Source organism: Larimichthys crocea, chromosome XV, assembly GCF_000972845.2.
Source record: "Larimichthys crocea isolate SSNF chromosome XV, L_crocea_2.0, whole genome shotgun sequence".
NCBI lineage: Eukaryota > Metazoa > Chordata > Actinopteri > Sciaenidae > Larimichthys > Larimichthys crocea.
Genome location: NC_040025.1, coordinates 6279123 through 6299479, shown reverse-complemented (window position 1 = coordinate 6299479; position 20357 = coordinate 6279123). Strand labels below are relative to the sequence as shown.

Genomic DNA, 20357 nt, shown 5'->3' with positions numbered 1-20357 from the left:
CAGGGAGGTTGAGAGAGGTGATGGCTGGTAAACACAGACTCAAACAGAGTCCATAATTTGAGCAGCAAGCAGCTCCTGCCAAAACCAAGGCCAACGGCTTTTACATGTCAGCTTGTATAAGGCTCAGTTTAACTGGTTTGTTAATGACTCTTCTTTGTCTCGGAGCCAAACCAACTGTAGATAGATTGAGCGTAAATGAAATAAATGAGCTGTGAAGTGTTATATTATATTCATTTAAGATTTATTCAGGTCATAATTACACATTGTTTGAATTAAATATTGTCCCTAAAATTTTGCACAAATAACTGGCATGGCAGTGCAAACAATACAGCAGGCCGACAAATAAACGTGCTTGGATACAGATCATTTCCATCTTGTATTTGTACCACGGACCAATGAGAACACAGGGTTTCAGGCATGATGCTCTTGTGATCACTGTCAGATGATCCGAAAAAAAGAAGAAGTTTGGAATATTAACAAATCTTTATATAAAAGTCTTTGTAAAATAAAGCACAGCCTTAAGATAAACATCACAGTGCATAAAAGTCATGCAGTCAACTAAAAAAAAGGGCTAAACCCGATGTGAACTAGTCCAGTGCTTCAATGTACAGGATCTCAGTGGTGTGACACGCCACAGATCGGGAGGGTTAGGAAAATATTGGCAGTTCGGTCAAATTACAATGTAATCACTACACAAGGAATATGAAAAATTATCATTTGATCTGCAATGGAGGAAAAATCCTTTCAATTTTTTTCAGCAAAGATGAGACAAGCCTCAGGTTTTTAGCATCAAACTGTACATTATATTCAATATGATACCATGCCATCATTTTCAAAATATTGCTAGTGGATGGATGGACTGATGAGAACACCTTGACATAAAGTATCTAATTTTCAACTCAGTTACTCAAGTACACCCTTATAGTTTAAGTAAATAAAAAGAATGGATCGTTTCAAATCCTGTTCTCTAGTTGTGATCTATTGCTACTGTGTGCTCATGTAAAGCTCCAAAAAAATACTCAGACATGAGAGTAGTCACGGTCAACATAAAACATCTATATATATATAAAAAAAAGGTATTTTCCACTAAATACATTCTGACGATTATCTAACATTGGGTGCAAACAGAAGACAGAGCTGTAGTGGTTGCTTTTAGAAGAACAGCTCTCCAGTAGCTTCAAGACAATGTTTGTTTTCCAAGTGCGCATGTTAAAAAATGAATTGTTGGATGGATGGATGGATGGATTACTAATTCAGTGGAAGAGACATTAAGACATTTCTGTGAGACACTAAAATAATCTGCATCATGAACCAGTTTTCTGTGAGATATTATGCAAGATGTGCAAAAAAACAACAAAAAAACATCTTGAGAAAAACTGGACTGTATTCCAAAGTTTCTAGCTGTGTCTCTCACGCTCAGTTCCAAGTCAGCCAGTTCTTAGAGTTTGAGCATGAAAAAGACTTCACTGTTTTCAGGGTCTGGGGGGGACTGAGACTGTCTAGGGGAGGGGGTTCCTAGGGGGGCGAGCTGACTCAGCAGGTCCAGACTGGTACAGGGACTCCGTGCCACGCAACATGCCCCTTCAGGGTTCCCCCGCTCCTCAATGGGGCTAGCACTACTTTCACTGCCAATGCTACCACAAAGGCTAAAACTTGCACTTCTGTTCTGGGCAAGGCCCTGGAGCCTCTGCCTTTCCTGGGCCTTCTTGGCCCTGTTTGCAATGTACCGCACCCTGCTTTGGCTCCTCGAGGAGGTCCTTCGAACCAGGGTCTCATCCACGGACTCCTCCTGTGATGCTTGATGCCGGTTTTCTTGGGCGAAGTCGCTAGCAGTCAGGGGCTCCACATTGGTCAGCTTCCGCAGTTGCTCTGTCAGGTCACTGGATGCCCGAGACTTCTGTGGGCTGCCCTTGCGTAGCTGGTCCCTTGTCGGCCTAACAATGAAGCTGCGGCTGATGCTGCGGTACTTGCTGTCAAAATTACAGGAAATGTCATCAGAGGTTAGATCACCGAGGCTTTTGGACATGGAGGCTGTAGTTGTTGGTGTTGTAGCTGCAGAAGATGGCCTGCTGGCTGATGACTGCTTGAGCCCTTCCATGTAGAGCCGGCTCCATGTGTGCCTCCTTTGAGTCAGTCTGCTGGGTGAGTCCACAGCAACTTCCTGGGGAAGTTGCAAAGGGCGGGGCTTAAGATCATCTTTGGAACACTCACTTTGCTGAAGATTGGGGTTTGACTTGCTCTTGCTTACTCGCATGGCATCATAGGAGACCAATGAGCGACGGCAACTGACCCAGGGAGGATCAGAGGTGCTGCTAGCTGTGGGCAGGCTGGTAAGACTCTTTCTTGCCAGGTTAGGCAAGGACAGGTCAATGACTGTGTCGCTGGAAGAGATGCTAGAAGAGGAGGACATGCTGTCACGGTGGCTGCCTGGTTCCAACTTGCTCCAAAGGCGGTCGTTCATGGTAGCATCTGTGCAGACCTCTGGTACAGCTGACTGAGCCTGGACAGCTGAGGCTACAGCCACCCGAACATGCCCCTCACTTTTTGTTCTTCTTACTGGTGTGTGCGATGGCAGACTGCTAAAAAGTGCTCTCCTGGCTTGGGTTGTCTGCACTGGGGGGACTACAGGGGTTCCTGTGGATACAGCACTGGATGCTGCAGTGAGAGGCTCTGTTCTGTGGTCAGACTTTAACTCTGCTGTATCATTTTTCTTTTCTGGCAGAGTTTCATGGTTTTCCCTCTGGTTTGATGTGTGCTCCATGAATGAACGATTGTTTCTGTTGGTCTGGGTGTCTTGACCACACTGTGACGGTACGAATTTCTCAGCAGGGTTTGTCAGATAGAGTGATGTGGTTTTGGAAAGCATGGGGTATTTCTTAGGGTCTCCACTCACCTTCATAGGACTATCCACAAACCCATTTGAAGGTACGGTCAATGGGGAGTCTGTATTTATTGCTGTGGATGGTGAGTGCACTGTTATAGATGAGGAGTGATGTGAAGACTGGCTCTCTTCTGGAGTGGAAACAGAGCGGATGAGACGTGTTTTCTTGGCGTCTTCAGAGTTTAGTGCAAGAAATGGAGGAGTGGGAGCTGGTTTCTGCACTGTGGAATAATCTGTGGAAAGAAAGACAACACAGAAATTAATCACGGTCATCAATGTTGCCATTCACATGGCTAAACACTCAATATGATTAATGTGCACAGTGGAGGTCCTGCTACACCTGAAGTGATGACTGTTCACTTTTTTTTTTACAGGATGTGCATTTGAAATGGTACATGAACAAAAAATATTGTATTAAATATTTAACAAAACCTGATAAAAGAGAACGGTCACAAAACAAGGTGCGAACTTGGTATTGGAAGACATAACACAATGGAAGTGGTTTTGGTGAAGAGATGTGAATGGTGGATGTTGATGTAGGAACACCTCAACTTGAAGTTAAGAATCGATGTGAAGGTATAGCCTTACGTTACCTAGAACATGAGAGAATCAGTTCTACACAGTGAGGCTTACGGAGAAGTCACATCCAGTGCCCAAAACTTAACATGACCTGAACCCAAGGTCCAATTTCTGGTCATTATCTGCATCATATGGCCTTGATCAACAAATGGAGTTTGCTCAGTTTGACTCCATTTGCTGGTGAAGGCTTTAGATTAGATACACCTTTGAAAACTCAAGCAGCCCCAAATTTTGACAAACTACTGTTCCTACTGTCTTTAAAAATATACCTTGCTCAAACATTAGGACACTCCCCACTTTACAATTTTGTATTTTTGTAGCATTGCGCAACTGCATTGTCCTGTTGTAATGTATAATGTAATTTGTTAATTACAAATTACCATCTTCCTTTGATTTCTCTTACATATAATTCATTTTAAAACCTGTCCGAATATGTCTTGAGGGTGAATAATTAGTGATAAAGACAACATTGAATCAACATTTAATGTTGATTCAGTGTTGGTCTGCTATCTGGGGATACGTTTAATTAATGTTATTTAAGTTAAGTTGGTTCAATGATGAAACAGCGATTGATTTTAAGTTGAGCTAACATTGATTTTATGTCTGTCTTGATCTATTTAACATTATTTCAGGGTGCAAACTTGATGAAAAATCAATGTTATATTTCAATGTTGAGCAACGTTGATTCAATGACAGTTTCGTTGATGCATCAACATTGATTCAATGTTGGTCTGCTATCTGGGGTGTGTCTGACCTAGACTCTTCTAGTGATGTCACTGTGTTCACAGATCTCAGCAACCAATATGAAGAATACAGTGGTATTACCATCAACTGGAATTATGGTCAAAACTATGAAAACAGGATGCAAAGAGGATGCCATGAAATAAACTTTTATGACTCAAAACACTGTACAGCCATAACACAGCGAAAAGGGACAAAGAAAGTTTTATTAATTCTTAAATTACTCTCCTGACTGCCAGCATGGCGTTCTCATTACTTTCACCAATTTTAAAGTCATGCTGAGTTTCAAGAACATGTAAAAATGGAGAATACAACATATTTATTTCACACCCCAGCCAACCCCCACAGGTGTGACATATGGGCCATGAGAGAAGCAGCTTGGTGAGACAGAGGTAGTGACAGGTGAATTGAAGGTGCACAGGTATGTATTCAAAGGTTGCATGCATTCAGTGGTTTACCTGGCTCTGGTCATCCCCTCAATTCTGCACTAGGAACAGAGAAGGCGTGCAAAAGGGACAGAGAGGAAAAAGGAGTTTAGCAAAACTGGAGAGGAGAGGGAGAATGGATGCAAGGAAACTGCTTACAGGACAGAGAAAGCATTTTAACAAGAGAGGTTATCGACAGCATTTGTTTCACACTGGAAAGAAAGAGCCTAAGCTGCTAAGACAGAGGTTCATCATGTGACCTATGACAAAGAGAGTACCTGCCAGCATCATATGACAGAACAGATGCACACATCAGCTATTGTAATGAGGCCAGAAACCTTTTCAATTCAACTCCCTGAACACACTTGGGGTCCCCAGAAGATTAATTTTAATAGTAGAAACAGTGATGGCCATCACATGACACATGAGAAAGGCTGAAATACAACAGGGTTCGGGGTAGGGCAGCTGGTGTTTAACAGGAACGGGAATCCCCTGAAATTTATCATGTGAAGGAGAAAGGAGGCAGCACAGATGTCAGTGCCTTGTGACTTCCAGTGCTCAGCTAGTTGTTATGGGTCATGTACTCGATGTACTGGATGTTTCACGGCTTGAATGCAAACTTCTGTTCTTACATCACTGTACTATAGCTTATTTGAGGCCGTTGTTTGTGTGTTGGTGTGCTTTGAGTTTTCTGTATCTATGTTGTTTTAGACCATATGCATCAATATTAACTCACGCATTCACTAGGTGAGGTTATTTGCTAAGTTAACTACTTCTATTCTTTTCAAGTTAAAACTTACCACTTCTCTCATCTGTCAAGCATGGGGAGTGGGTGTATCGGATACGGTGTTTAAAGGCCAGACAGGAAAATTATAATCGATTAATTGAAATGGGAATCAGTCAAGTCAGTCAATCAAGATTGCTGAAAGCTACTAAAGCTAATTGGTAACAATGGAAAGAACCACATGGGGTTATACTATCAGGGACACGTGGGATGACAAGATGTGATGAGGCGGTCTACAGTCTACGGTACGTAAAAAAGGCGCACTACGGCCACTACACAGCAGCTACCGGGTTTTTGCTAATACTGCCTCACATAGATCTTACCAGCCAAGAACATGGGGGACTTATGGCGCAACTCTTCCATTTTCTGGGCAAACAGGGCGTTCATCTCACGCTGCAGGGTGCCTACAGCCCTCTTGCTGCTGTCGTGGACAGAACATGAAGGCAGCATAGGAAGTGACTCCAAGCTGCTCAGACTGCACAAGCTGTCACAGCTGCTGCTGCTGTCACTGAGCGAGAGACCTTCATTTGCGTTGCTGTTTGTGAATGTGGTGCGAACAGCGCCATAGTTGGGTGGTGTTGCCTCTTGACAATGGAGGTTGGTCCTACGGTCGGCTGTGAAGCTCTGTGCTGGTGTTACAGTGCTGGTGGAGCGTCTACGGGGAACACTAAAGGACCGGGTGCTCCTCTGTGATGCATCAGGCTGAGGTCGAATGTGCTGGACACCCAGAGTTCGTCTGGCTTTGGATCTGGAGAAGGGGATAGGATGGAGAAGAGCCTCGGGCGAGTACTGAAACTGGGCCTCCACACATGACTTGGGAGTGAGAGGAGACTGCTGTGACTCTGTCTGTGCAGCGAGGGGCTGGGGCTTGGCTATGGGCTCCGGCTGAACTTGTCTCTTGGTGTGGTTACTTCTTTCCTGTCTCACCCCATGTGATTTGGACTTGCATCCCTGACTTTCCTTAACCAGACCCTTTCTCTCAGCTTCTGGACTTTCTTTGGAGCCCATCACACATGCGATGCAGTTGGAGGACATCCCCATCCTGCCTGAGCTGTTAAGTGCAACGCGGGCAAACACCCCTGGCTTTGCGTCCAGTGGGTCGCAAAAGCGGAGCCGACTGGCCCGTTTCAGAGGCTCGCTCATGGGTTGTCGGTGAGCAAAAAGTGGGCTCTTACCTTTACCCTCCTCAGGATGAAAAGCCCCATTGGTGTCAGGATGGTCCCAGGGGCCCTTGGCTTGGTGGGATGCCAGTGAGTCCCCGTTGCGGTGTAGTGGTGTAGTGGGCTGGTGAGAGGCGGCAGCGGAGGCCTTGTCCTCAGACTCTCGCTCCTCACTAGCTCCCTCTGAGCTGTTGTCTTTGGTGTCGATGGCGATCTCTGGGAAGCCCTTCTTGATTTTGGGCTGGCCTTTGGTGGGTGCACTGGCAGTGCGACGCAGGAGGTGGGCACCGAATGGGTGCTTACGACTGTGCTGTGCAGCAGCATGGCTGTCCAGGGAAGCCTGCTTTGGGTTTCTGTGAAACAGCCCTTTTATGCCGCTGGCTGCTCTGGCCTGACAAAACACAACACAACATTGTTAAACACGCAAACCAAAATGAGTGTCACAGAGAAGACATACAAGAACAATGTTTTCCATAAAGCAGGTGGCACTGGTCCACACTGTATTATTGAAATAACATTTTTTTTTTACAGTGAGCATGCTTAAATAGTTACAAACTATCTCCACATTTAACCAAAATGATCACTCAGTCTAATGTGATCATTCAGCTGTAATCCATGCTGACCTGCACGGATTGTGAAATGTTAGCCTGTTAAACATTTTGAGCACCTACACATCTGGAAGCAGCATCTGTTGTAGTCTGTAGATGGTAAAATATTAGTTACGCCATCTGGCACATCTCTGTCACATTGTGGCTGTTTTGGTCTGTTTTCCACGAAACTTCAAACCCCAGCAGAAGTGTGAGCGTTTTGCTCGCCAGACTTGTGAACTTGCTCAGATTTGGTAATTTTCCTTGGTTTATATGCTACGTAGTTACATTGTTTCCCTTCTGTATTTTTTATTTATTTGTTTATTTATTTTTACTATTGGAGGTTTGTACAGGGCGTTTTATTTAGAAAATCAACCGTATTCTCTATGCCAGATCTGTCTCTGACTCACATGGAACGTGTTGCATCTGTGCCCAGTGGAATTTAGACTTTAGGCAAACACATGCTTGAAGCTATCTGTAATAATTAAACACATGAAGATTGCCTCGACAAGTCAATTGAGTGAATATGATTTTTTGATTTCCAATGGTGCTTCCTAGAACAACTAGAACATTGAAGTAATTTCCATGTAGGTTGGCTTAACATGCAAAACTTAATCAGAATAATAAAAATGTTCTGACCACATAGCATTTCTGAAACTCCTATAAATATTTTTTGTACATAGCCAATAGAAAGTAGGTGAAAACCATCCGTCCTAAAACTGATCTTCAAACTCTTTACCTAGTTGTTTCACTTCACTTCACACAGACATCACAAGTATAACACTGTGTGGATGTTTCCTGTGCCTTTGGGTGCTGCATGGTAACAGTCACAAAGTCACAAAGACCAGGGTGAAAATGATGATGATGGTGATGGTGAGGATATTCAGACAATGGCATCATGAAGCTCTTGTCTGTCAAACTGTGAGACTCACTTTGACGGACAATCTGGTAAAAAGCATTGGACCAGTCCACAGTAATGCCAAAAGAAAGGGAATTTTAGTGGGACAAGGCATTATATTACTGAATACCATTGCCATTACTTGTTATCAAAAGTTTCAAACAATGTGAAAGAAGTAGATCCAAATAGTCGACTGTTGACTGCTGTGGTAGTTTTTTAACTGAACGTTTATCAACAGAAAAGCAACAGTAGAGACAATACGACAAGATGGCTGAGTGAAAAAGGGAGAATGTAAACTGAACTGAACAAGATGAGAATCAATATTATGTTGGCTGCCTGAGGTGGCCTCATCGTTCAAACATCACCTTTAAAACAGCCTAACATCATGGAAAATATACTCATCCAATAGACAAAATATTATTATTATAGCCCTGTCCATCTAGCACAAGTCCAGGCATGTTTGCCCTAGCTTAGGTCAAAAACTGGTAACACGGTCCTTAAACACATTTAATGAATGCCTTTACCAAATGTTTGAGAAACCCAAACCCAATAAAATATTTCATGCTGGACGCTGGATCATCACTGTAACTAGGATCACATCTAGAGACAAGACATTGTGGTTTCCTCCATCTAACCAGTTGCTACATCTCCAGCTATAATGAATGCAACGATTCAATGTAAAAAAAGAACTGAAAGTTTGCAGGTACAGTTACGATCCAAAGACAACTACTGAGCTGCAAAGCAAGTCTACAGTGTGGTAACACAGTAAAGTGCATGTTTTTTCGAAACATCTGACCTGTTCCCTTTAACCTTCATGATGACACTGCCCCGATATCCTGGACTGCAATGATCACACAACCCAGAAAAAAGATTCTAAATATAGAAGAGAATCTTAAAAAGCATCATCTAGCCGATTGCCTCTACAGTGTTTTCCAAGGGAACAAAATGAATGTCCTCAGAGGCACTGAAACTGAATATACCTGCAGTGCAGTACAATGAAAAAACTCCTGAGTTAAGAGGAAAAAATGCTCTCAGCAAAAAAATAAAAACACCAGAGAGAAGTCACTGCAGCCTGGCGAATGTCCTGACTCATATCTCTTTCTTCTATATCCAGCTCTGTAACTGTGGAGGTTGGATCTACTTGGGGCGAGTCAATGAGGAAGCAGTCACGTCAAGCCTTCATAACTCATGTAAATCATGAGTTGGCATACAATCTTTTAATGCTTGCAGTTGGGCTGACAAGAAGGGGGTGTGCAGGGGGGAGGGAGGGAGGCAGGGGGGGCGGGTGTCAATTAGGTGGCAAAAGGGGGTGGAGCATGTGGCTCATGCAAGATGCCGACTGGGTCCCACTACACCTGAGTTTTGAGTGGCAGCTTCAGGGCTCCTAAAAATTCCCTGCCTCTAAATGGAGCGTTTGGAAAAAGAGAGGTCCACTGAAATCACAAACAGACACAGGAAGAGAGTGAAAATCAGCGAGGCGGAGGATGAAAGAGATAGAAAATAAATGGGTGGGGTAAGAGAGAGAGAGATCAGAACAGGAAGAAATCACAACAGGAAGCACAAAGCAACAGCTGAGAAAGAGGAAGTTCAAAGTAAGGACAATGTGAACAACAGAGCGGTCATTTACAGCATGGCTGGCGACACAGGAGTACATTCAAACTAAAGGGTCAAAGGGAAATAAAATCAATGTGTGGTGATAGCAACGACTCCATTATCTATGACATCTTGATTTAAGACACACAGTCAATATGTCTGCTGAGCAATATTGCTTCATCTGAAATTGATGCTGAATTTAACAGAATTTAATCTTTTTCCCCCCCAAATGGGGGGTATTTAGGCATACACATGTACAGTATGAATATGCTGTAGATTACAAGGCCAAAAATATGTGGACACCCAGCTGATGTTGGGCAGTAAACCCTAGCTCACAGCAGACATTTCAGTTCATCGCCAAGCTGTTGGATAGAGTTGAGATCATTGCTTTATGCAGGTCAGTCAAGAGCTTCTACGCCACAATTTCTTCATGGAGTGGGCTTTGTGCACAGGGGCATCGTCACATTGAAACAAGAAAGGGACATGCCCAAAGCACTGGCACAGAGGTAGGAGCAAATTAAAGCCTAGAATATTGTTTTCTGTAGCATTAAAACAGTCTGTCACATACTTTTGGCCATAAGTGAAACATCAGCAGTAAACCTATATTTTCATATAATTACCACATCTAGGTTATGTCTTGGTTTGTTTCTACTGTCTGTCTTTTTAATGTGTATATTCTGTTTTGTGTCCACACTGTACAACAAATTTCACTGCACCACTGTGCCGCCCTGAATTTAATCAATGAATACATTTTTAGACAGTGTCAATGTCTCATTTCTTTGTTTTATTTTTGCAGAATGTTGCAGAATGAAAGCAGTCCCAGGGCATTGCATCAAACTTTAGTTTTTTTTTTGGTACCAACTGAAATGTGCCCACACAGCCAATTATCACAAACTGTCAAGTTCTGAACTTTAGACAATATTTAACAGTAGAGAGAGCTTATTTTTATTCGCAAAAAAAAAAAAAGATATCAAAACATAACCATTTGGTAAGGACACTGAAACTCAGGAAACTTGTTGGCAGTGGAATCTAAATATTTTAAATAATGCCACACACTCACGCACTGTCGGTTTGTTTGGAAAATGATCGGTTCCTGATGGTCCATTCATTCAAACGGCATAGCGCATATTATTTTGTGGTTTAGCATATATTGACACTACAGCCCCATCAAGCTAATTTTACATTACTGCAGATACACTGTAATACCAAAGACATGTTTAAGGTCATTTAGAAACAGGCTCTCTATTACATGGTTTGTCCAACAGAGAGCTTTATAAAAATAAAAAAAAAATCATATCAGCCAGTATATCATTTGTTTTTTAAGCTAAAAAATATGGATATGTGTAATAAAAAAAACTATTTATTTAAAGCCAAACAACAAGGCGCAAGTTTTCCTCACACATAGGAAATATGTTCATGTTTTGAGACAAAATTGCAGCTGTAAAACAAAACAATGTTCAAGCATTTTCAGCTGGCTCCTGCAGTAGTACCTACCTTACCAGTGATGTCATTCACAGCTACATGAACAAAGATGGAAGCCTCCTCCATACCTTCCAAGTAGACATGGCGATAACCTGCACACACACACACACACACACACACACACACACCAAAGGGACAGATACAATATAAATCAGTCACAGACACGACAGATAGAGATGTACCTGTTGCATCAATCAGCAGTGAAACAAACTTCTACCATTGGCCACCAAATCCACCTCAAGCTCCTTACCAGCACCAATGAGAACTTGAACTGAATCATGTAAAATCAAAACTATATAGGGGGTCCTTAATGTAGCACTCTTTAATACTGTAAGGTATGGTGTTCCTCAAGGCTTGATACTTAGCCCACTGCTGTTCCACCTACATGCTCCTGCTGGAAGGTGAAATTGGGAGCTCAGCTCAACACTAATCGCTAATCTGTTTCCTTTAATTCTAATGAAGTCTCCAACTTACTCCTGTCTCCTGGCTTTGTCTGAAATGTAAATAAAAAAAACTAATACTAATGACAATGCCGACTCGATTTACTTCAATATAAAAGCAGCTGGCATCCAAACAGTGTTTTTATTGTGAAAGTCAAAGTCTGTTCAGACTGGACACATGTTCACTGAAGTTCATGCCACATTTGCATGGTAATACATACTTTAGTTTGAGCTAAAAAATAAAGCTGTCTTGGTCGGTGAATAAGAAGTATCTAGCACTTCCAGTATAGCTGGTGATGCTGCAAAGAAGAGCTGGGCAAATGGATAAACTGTTGATCTTCAGACATTTTTGACCCTTCATGTATGAATTCAGTAAGTCATTTTTTTTGGCCCTGATCAAATTATTATTTTAACCCCTGACACAGCTGCCCAGACAGCATTCAAGTTAATGTTACTTGTCCAGTGATCCTTGCACATCTTTAATATGGATTAAACAATCGAGAGACAGCTTTTAACAGAGCCAAGCTAATGGCCCATTTTAACCACATCCTTACACCAGCTCTGTACTTGGCACACAGACATGAAACACTTTAGAAAGAATACAAATGAGTATTCCACTTATAAACTCTTCTTAAGTCATTTGTACTGGAATGGTGTGCCAAATGAGTTTTTGATATTCCACCAGTATATCAATGACCCAATTTAAAATAAATACATTGACTCAAGCTGCAAATAAATCACATCAGAGAAAGGCAACAATGCTCCACGGCTGAGTTTTAATAAACATTCACTTTAAACTCTTATTTGTCTTATTCAGAAAATAAAATTTCCATATGGAAATTACCAGATTAAAATACAAAAACAAGGCTTTTAGAGGTCAACAGAGAAACATGATCTGTAAAAGATGCAGGTGAGGTGGGGGGAGGGTAGGGGGTACCTATCAGTTCCACCTAAAAGCAGGTGCTTCACCTCGTCTTACCTGTCATCATGCTGTTGAAGGCGATGGTGCGCTGGCCGATGAAGTCCTGGCCGATGGGGTCATGATCCCACACAAGGAAACGCACCAGGGCCAGCTCCGGCATGTGGACCGTAAACACCAGAGTCTCCTCCCACATCGGGTTGAACCCTATGGGACCGTACCAGAGAGAGAGGTCGTGGGAAAGGGTGGAGGGGAGGGGGGTAGCAATGGAGGAGAGAGGACAAGGGAAAAAGAACAGAAGACAAATTAAGAGAGAGACACACACTGCGGGAAAAAAAAGTGTGAGAAATAATGAGAAGAGGGGAGAAGTTAGGCAGATAAATGGAGAGGAGAGAAAGAGTGATAGAGACGGAGGACAGAGAGAGTGGATGGTCTAGGACGGAGTCAGAAAGTGAGCTCAGCACTCATCAATTATTCAGGGTGTGTGTGAGCAGACTGAGAGGTGCTGCTTGTGCACATCTCCTGATGCTGAGCTCATCAATTATAGATCAGAACCCATACAGCTAGTTCAAACAGTCACATTCAACCACTGCATTTCTTTAACCTGCACATACATGCATACATACACTGTCAAAGGCAAACCACAACAAACCACAGCTCTCCTCATGCAAACAGGATGGAAACAGGAACATGTGTGGCTCCGTCATACACAGAACAGCAGTGAGGGGCAGTCAGTAGTCAGGGACCATGAGTGACACTTAGTGACTCACTGAAATTCATCTGTGAAAACAGGACTTTGTTGGTGACTACAGGCAGCTGGAGAGCTAACTCCTAATATGCTAGGGAGCCTGGAACATCATAGTCTGTCTCATTTAAAAGCATTTTAAATAAAAAATGAATCGTCAGGCCTCACGAGTTAGTTTCACTGGTGGAAGTGGCACGTCAGAATGTCGTTTGGAGGACATCAGAAAAGAGAAACGGACCTGCCTCTTTAAAAAAAATGTAATCCCTACTCCTTCCCCTTCCTGTGTCTCCTGCTGGTGTCTGCACACAATCCACACAGCTGGAGAATATCAGGCCTCATTTACATTCATTCTTGTACAGCTTAAAACCAAAACACATTCCAACCACCCACTTCCAGAAATAGCTTTATTTTTGGTGGATAGTGTAATCCTGTTGACTGATTACAGCCCCATTGGAGTCAAACTTTGTTATGAGGAACTTGGATTAGATGCATCACAGTTTTAATGGGAAATCTCACTGTCATGTATAGGGTTGCAAAGGGGCGTAAACTCTCCATGGGAAGTTAAGCTAGGAAATTTTGGAAATATTCCAAACCAGAAACTATATGGGAATTATGGAAATTTATGGGCATTAACTGGAAATTGGGAGTAATTTAAAAGAAGATTATGATAAAATATATTTCCCCCAACTATATTTAAGTTCCCCGTCATGGACCAAACTTCAATTTTGTAAATTCCTGGTTTGTTTCTGTTTATTCCCATAAATTCCCATGGAAAGTTTCCAACATTTAAAATTCCCAAAATTTTGCAATTTTAGTCATGTATCATGCAGAAATAGTCTGGTGTGATGGAAACTGCTTTCAAGTGCACTAGGCTTTTGTTAACTCCAGTTAAATACTGTATAGATTTGCCAGTAAAATCTGACTATTGATATAATGATTCTAATATTTTATTTTCTCTGCATTAGTATTAAGTCACTCAGTCAGTACAGACTTGTTCACAAAGTATGTTCATGAAGATAAAAGTAATAATAATTCACCTCTACATCAACTCACCGTTATCATCCACCACTCTGGTCTGCTCCTTGCAGCAGTCCACTGGGAGGCCGATGATCTCCACCTCCACGAAGGGATCGATGATCTGACACAGGCACGTCACACAGCATTAAGGCATTATTTCATACATCATTTGCTCTGATATAAAGTTCAAAGACTTTTCAATGATCACATTCGATTACTTCTTGGTTTGGCAGTAGATTACTCTGGCTGAAAATCAGGATGACACACTGCTTTGTTCACCATCAATTTATCACGGCAGTCCTCACATTCCTCTTCTTTGACAAAACCTTGGGCCTTACCTACAATGCCATTGATTAGGGATTTACATGTGCATTAGTAGCAGCTAATGTAGCCTGGCAACTCAAGCCGTAAAGGAACTGTGTGGAGGATTTAGTGGTATCTTGTTGATTGCAACCCCAGTGGAGTGTAAAGGAGGAACTATGGTGAAACATGAAGGGCCCTATCTAGTAGAAAGATGGTGGACTTCATAGAGGAGGGCCTGCAGTGTCTGTAGATATGAAAGCTCATTCAAAAGTAACAAAAACATGAAAAGTCTGAGTTCTGAATATTATATTCATTTTCTGTCACATTCTATAAACCGAGACCACTAAATCTGACACACTAGACCTTCAAACAGAGAGGATTGAGTCTGGTAAGCTCACGCTACTGACTTCACACACAGCAGACACAAAAGGCTTTATACATCTTTTTTCACATGTGAGAAGTTCCCCTGTCGGTCTGTCTGCTGAGTGCATCGAATAAGTGAGCAGTGGTTTACAAAGCACTTTGGTGGAGAGGTGGTGTTACTTATTCAACCGCTGGGATAAACGGAAAGATTCTTTACTCTGAAGTAAAACAACAAAGATCCAAGTGTATTCAAAAACAGGATAGAGGCTACACAAAGTGAAACACATAAAATCATAACATAATATATTTACCTGTATGTCTTGTTATATTACTGTATATAACAAGTTTAATTACCTTTCTAATAAAAGATAAGAGAAGAAGTGTGTCCTACCTCTCCTCTGTCTCCTAGCATAGAATCTTTGGGTTTGGGCAGCTGTTGTCCACTAATGATCTTCAACACCAGCTGTTTCTTCATCTGACCCGGCAGGGGGTCCTCTAGGTTGGGGTTAAAGGCACCTGCAATGGGAAGAAAGGAGGTACACTGTTTTATGAGATAAAATTATAAAGTGTAAAGTCCAAAATTCCAATAATAAATGTTCATTGCCAATCATCGTAACTATATTTAAAAGGCAACATACATGGCTCCCTGGTATCTTCAATTTATGCACAGTTGCATAATTAAAGCACAAAAGGAGCTCAATAGAATTGTCTTTAATGTTCACTCTTAAAATCAGTACCACTAAACAGACAGGATTTCATGCCTGACAGTGCAAAACAGAACAGCTGTGATATCCTACTAAAATCATGTGATCAATCTTTTTTGTGTGCCGACCTTCACACATGCAGGCAGGCTTGAGGATGTAGCCACAGTTGCCGTTGCTGTAGAATTTGGCTCTGTTGAGCTGGAGGACTCGGCCCTCAGACTGGTAGTTGAGTGCGACTGAAATCAAAGTAGTTCAGACAAAGTGACAGAATTAACAAGAGAAGCGGCAGCAGTGTGGATCGGTTGACGCACTGAATGTCTGACCACTTTGAACAGTGATCATGGAGCACACTGTGACTTGTATTAAGCTCATACCAAGCTGGCAGCCAGCGCTCCAGAAGGGCTGGGGGTTGAAGTTGGAGGAGTCCACGCGGTAAGAGGAAGGGTAGATGCGGGACAGCTGTCGCTGGTTGAAGTGGATGAAGGACGTGGCTTTCTGCTGCATCACCTGGTGGGCTTTGGTCTCACTGAGCGACGACACCTGCCAGCTGCAGTTGGCTGCAGAGGACGACAACAAGACATCTTTCTTCATTAGACCCATTAACTTCCAGAACATTTCTAGACGTCTCATTCAAATGTTCTACTTTAAAGAGTTTGACATGTTGAGCTTTTTTTTGCATTTACCATTTATATTAAAGTCCGTGTAATTAAAGTTAATCAAAGAAGTTCTTCCATTCTATGTCATATAATTAGTGTCAGGGCAACTAAAGCTAATGGCTGTAAGTGGATAGGGCTGCTCACCTTGTGCCTCGATATCATAGAGACCCACAGAGCACGTGTATTTAACCAGATCAGACAGAGCTCTGGATAACTTCATGGTCTTCTTTTTTCTGGAAGGTTAACAAAGGTCAAAGGTCACAGAAGTACACACATTTAATAGGCAGATAATACATAATAAATAAACTTGTCCAGGATGTACTGTACCCCACCCAGCCCCACCATGACTCTGATGAGGATAAGTGGTTACAGAAAATGGATGAATGGATAATATATAATATATAAAGTGTGACATCCTTAGATGCTAATTGTGTGTGTGTGTGTGTGTGTGTGTGTGTGTGTGTGTGTGTTTTTTTGTGTGTGGCTTACTTGCTGTGGTGCAGGGGGGCACGAGAGGCACTACTTGTACTCTCTTGGTCCGTATCTGTGTCTTCAAAGCTCGATGACTTCTTCAGCTTGCTCGTCTTTTTCTGCAGAACAAACACGTTCATTACCAGAGAAAACTGGTGAGGGTTCTCTCCACGTGAAACAGGCTTCTAGAGATGATTTAGTGATGGTAAGAATAAAAAATGTCAAAGCCATCCTGGAAGCTTCTGAAAGCCAAACATTTAGACATTTTCTTGTCTTTTCTTGAGGGCTAATATTTGAAGATCATTATAAGTTAGAGAGAAACACCTTGTAACTAAACAGTTTCTTCGAAATCAAAAAGGCCAACCTTGCGCTTGGAGAAGCTCCCCATGAAGGAGCGGCCTGTCCGCTTGTTGCTGCTGGGATTAGCCTCGTCCGCTGTGTCTGTCCCATCCTCGCTTTTACCCTGACAGCAGAGGACATGTTCAGCACTGTCACTCTGACATCTTATGTTCATGCCACATGTTTTCTATTTACTGTTAACTGGGTGGTTATCAATGGTTGTGGATCATTCAAACTATTTAATTCTAACTGGTTGCTGCTGCAGTATTCTAATCGAATGTGAAGGTTTGAGTTATTTCCATGCTAACAGGCTGACATGGACAGACAGAGCTGATTTAAAGATAAATGCCACCATTTATGATATACCAATACAATTAGAATTAAAGAAGCATGAACTGAAACTCAGACAAACAAAGAAAAAAAGCTGAAATAAAAGCTGCGTAGATGTTTAAGTGGATGCAGTATACTTGTTATTTTCATTCTTTAAAAGTCACCAGAGTGCAGGAAAACAGAGTCCCTGAACTCTGGACTGAATTCCTCACTATCTTTAAGGTTTTCAGGGTTAGCAAATGTGTGTCCAGCTCCTGTTAAAAAGGATGGAGGAGCCTGCCAAAGCATTGAGGACGCCTGTATTTACCTTAGAGCTTGTTTTGTCTGTGGGCTTCCCAGCAGGTGGGAGGGCTGCGATGGTGAAGCTGTCCGGGTCTTCTCTGTCTCGGATCTTGGACTCCTTCATCAGGTTGTCCAGCTTTTTCTTGGCCATGTTCTCCACCTGCTTCCTGTTGGCTGTCGTCTGGAGGAGGGAGGAAGAGTTAAACAGAATGATGAAGATGAGGTATTGTCAGACATGACAGAAGAGGTGAGGGTGACTTTGGACAGTTCATGTCTGGTGGGAGTTATTGCTCATTTATCACATGAGATGTAAACGTGACACACTTACATGCATGCTCCACAACTGATTTATTTTAGTAGGCAACTGCATTTTATAAAATTGTACTTGCACAATTTGAATATTGATGTAAGAAGACATGAGGAAGAATGGGGGTTTCTTATATCTTCTATTTTTCTCTCTGCACATAAACGTCTGTATGTTAGATACCCAACTATGTCCATATGCTTGCTGATGGTTGGACAAAACAAGCATTTTGAGTCACGTCAGACACCGGAAGATTAGATTTTTTTTAACGTATAAAATTGAAAACAATTTTGTTCCATAAACTGATTTACAGAAGAAGCAGCAGCAGAACCTCAGCTATTCAACAAAGCCTTCAAACCACATGATGAACCCAGCTGAGGAACTACTGTGCTTTAGAAAAAATCTGCATATTCATGCATTGAATCTGTTATGGCTCTGTACAATCTTCCCTCATAGCAGGTTGTGTCTGTTGTTTGTCTACTGTAAAAGTCTTAGACAAAGAACAAGGGGCCGATGACATGCTGGATGTGAAGCGGTGGGGCTCCGGTTGGAGAGTGCATCTTGTGATCGAAGGTCGCTGGTTTGTGTTTTCGGGCAAAATACTAAACCCTGAATTGCTCCAGATGGCTGTGCCATCAAAGTGTGAGTGTGTGTGTGGATGAGTTTGCTCTTCATGGCACCTTGCATGGCAGCCTCTGTCATCAGTGTGTGAATGTGACAAATATAAGCTCTTATATAAGTACAAGTCATTTACCATTTTAGGATCCTACCAGAACTAAAGGAGGAGCACTGATGAAGCAATGCATTATGTTACATAATGCAGAACTTCCAGGACATGTGACGTAATCCATTCCAGATGTGATATACAGTCTATATGATAGTACATTTTGTACGGTGTCCTCACATAATGTCCCAGTTTTGATTTCAACTCCTGTATTGAGTATCATGAAAAGCACTCTATAAATAAAATGTATTATCAATATTGATATTGTTAGGAGTAACAGGAACACTGTTTCTGACAAACAAAGCAGAAAACTATTTTCATGCAGCGTACCGCTGAAGGTAGATATTTTAGAATATTAGTGAACTGACCCTTTTAGATAACTGGCTTTCTCTGAACTGTAGGAGTACATCCATCTCTTATGTCTTAAGAAAAACATCGAGCAGGATTCATATTCCAGAGTTCCAGAGTTATTCAGAGTTCATATTTAAGGAGCAAAGATGAAGCAATAACATTATGTTACATAATGCAGAACCTCCTCCACTGGTTGATGAATGGACCTTCTTGTAATGTAAGCGTCTCCACATGTGGGAGCATAACAGGGGATGACAGTGGTTACATCCTTTAGAAAGATGAAGAGGAATAAATGAGAGATGTCACTGAGGGATCGCTGCTCAATGCCGCCCTCAGAAGAATATGCACATGCTCAGTTCAGCCATATGGTGGCAGAGTCTATCCATGAACCACTTCAGTCTGTGACCAGACCACAGGCAGCAGCAACATGCTCTCTGCATATTCCATATCTGCCCACAGATCCTCCTAAATCTTAAACACATCGGACCTCCAGGACCTGATTGGTTCCAGATAAACAATCCTTACACATTCGATGAAGCATCCTAAAGATGCAAAGTGGTTTTGAGCCGACCTCTTTCAACTTTCACAGGCAGGATGAGAAAGTATGGCAACATGACTGGGTGAGATTTCTGAAGTGGTTGAGAATGAGCTGTTCATACAGTACCTTCCACTTTGAAAGAAGCAAGCAACAGTTGAAGAGAAGGAGAAGGGACAAACAGGAAGAGAGAAGAGTAGGACATGAGAACAAATGGCCACATAGAAAGACAGAGACAGAAGCAAACAGCGCAGAGAGTAGTATAGGAGATAAACATAAGGAGGAAAAGGTGAGACAGGAGAGAACGCTCAACACTGTTTGCCATCAGGAATACATGTGCAATTCACAGTTCAAGACACAAAGCGTGCCTCTAGTCTGGTACACATAAGAGATCAAACAAACAGGATACATACATCTCCGTTCATCAGCTTGCAGTCGTCCTCCATTTCGTCGGCGCTGTCCTCATCGGACACGTCTCCCTCTTCTGCGTTCTCGTCGATGTTGGGAGGAAGTTTCTTTCCCTGGTGGACAAAAGAGCCAAAGAGAGTCAGCCTGCAGTTCACATAAAAAGTTTTTTTCAGGTCCACAGGGTATTGAAATGTGCTCCAAATTCTGGCACGATGGCACAAGATTCAACTCAGACCCAACAGCGAGGGATATACGGGTTCATCCGCTGATATTTTGGTAACAGATGGGCCAACTCTCACTGCCACATGAGTCATGGATCTTTCATGAACAAGTGAA

General features: G+C 42.3%; 1 protein-coding gene across 4 annotated transcripts in view; it reads right to left on the bottom strand.

Moving 5' to 3' along the window:
- Window positions 1–224: 224 nt before the first annotated feature.
- plch2a (phospholipase C, eta 2a) overlaps window positions 225–20357 on the bottom strand; it is a 176615-nt gene continuing 156482 nt past the window's right edge. For 3 of the 4 annotated variants that reach the window (XM_019265044.2, XM_019265047.2, XM_019265046.2), the window contains 14 exons: window positions 20027–20134; window positions 19743–19748; window positions 17725–17880; window positions 17113–17211; window positions 16767–16867; window positions 16422–16510; window positions 15996–16178; window positions 15750–15857; window positions 15309–15433; window positions 14288–14372; window positions 12550–12696; window positions 11143–11222; window positions 6586–6961; window positions 225–3114 (listed from right to left, as the gene is read on the bottom strand). In XM_019265044.2, coding sequence (XP_019120589.2) covers window positions 1439–3114; window positions 6586–6961; window positions 11143–11222; window positions 12550–12696; window positions 14288–14372; window positions 15309–15433; window positions 15750–15857; window positions 15996–16178; window positions 16422–16510; window positions 16767–16867; window positions 17113–17211; window positions 17725–17880; window positions 19743–19748; window positions 20027–20134 — 3339 coding nt within the window. In that variant the 3' untranslated portion in view covers window positions 225–1438. The remainder of the gene's footprint in view (window positions 3115–6585; window positions 6962–11142; window positions 11223–12549; window positions 12697–14287; window positions 14373–15308; window positions 15434–15749; window positions 15858–15995; window positions 16179–16421; window positions 16511–16766; window positions 16868–17112; window positions 17212–17724; window positions 17881–19742; window positions 19749–20026; window positions 20135–20357) is intronic. The other variant, XM_027288454.1, reaches the window with a different exon arrangement.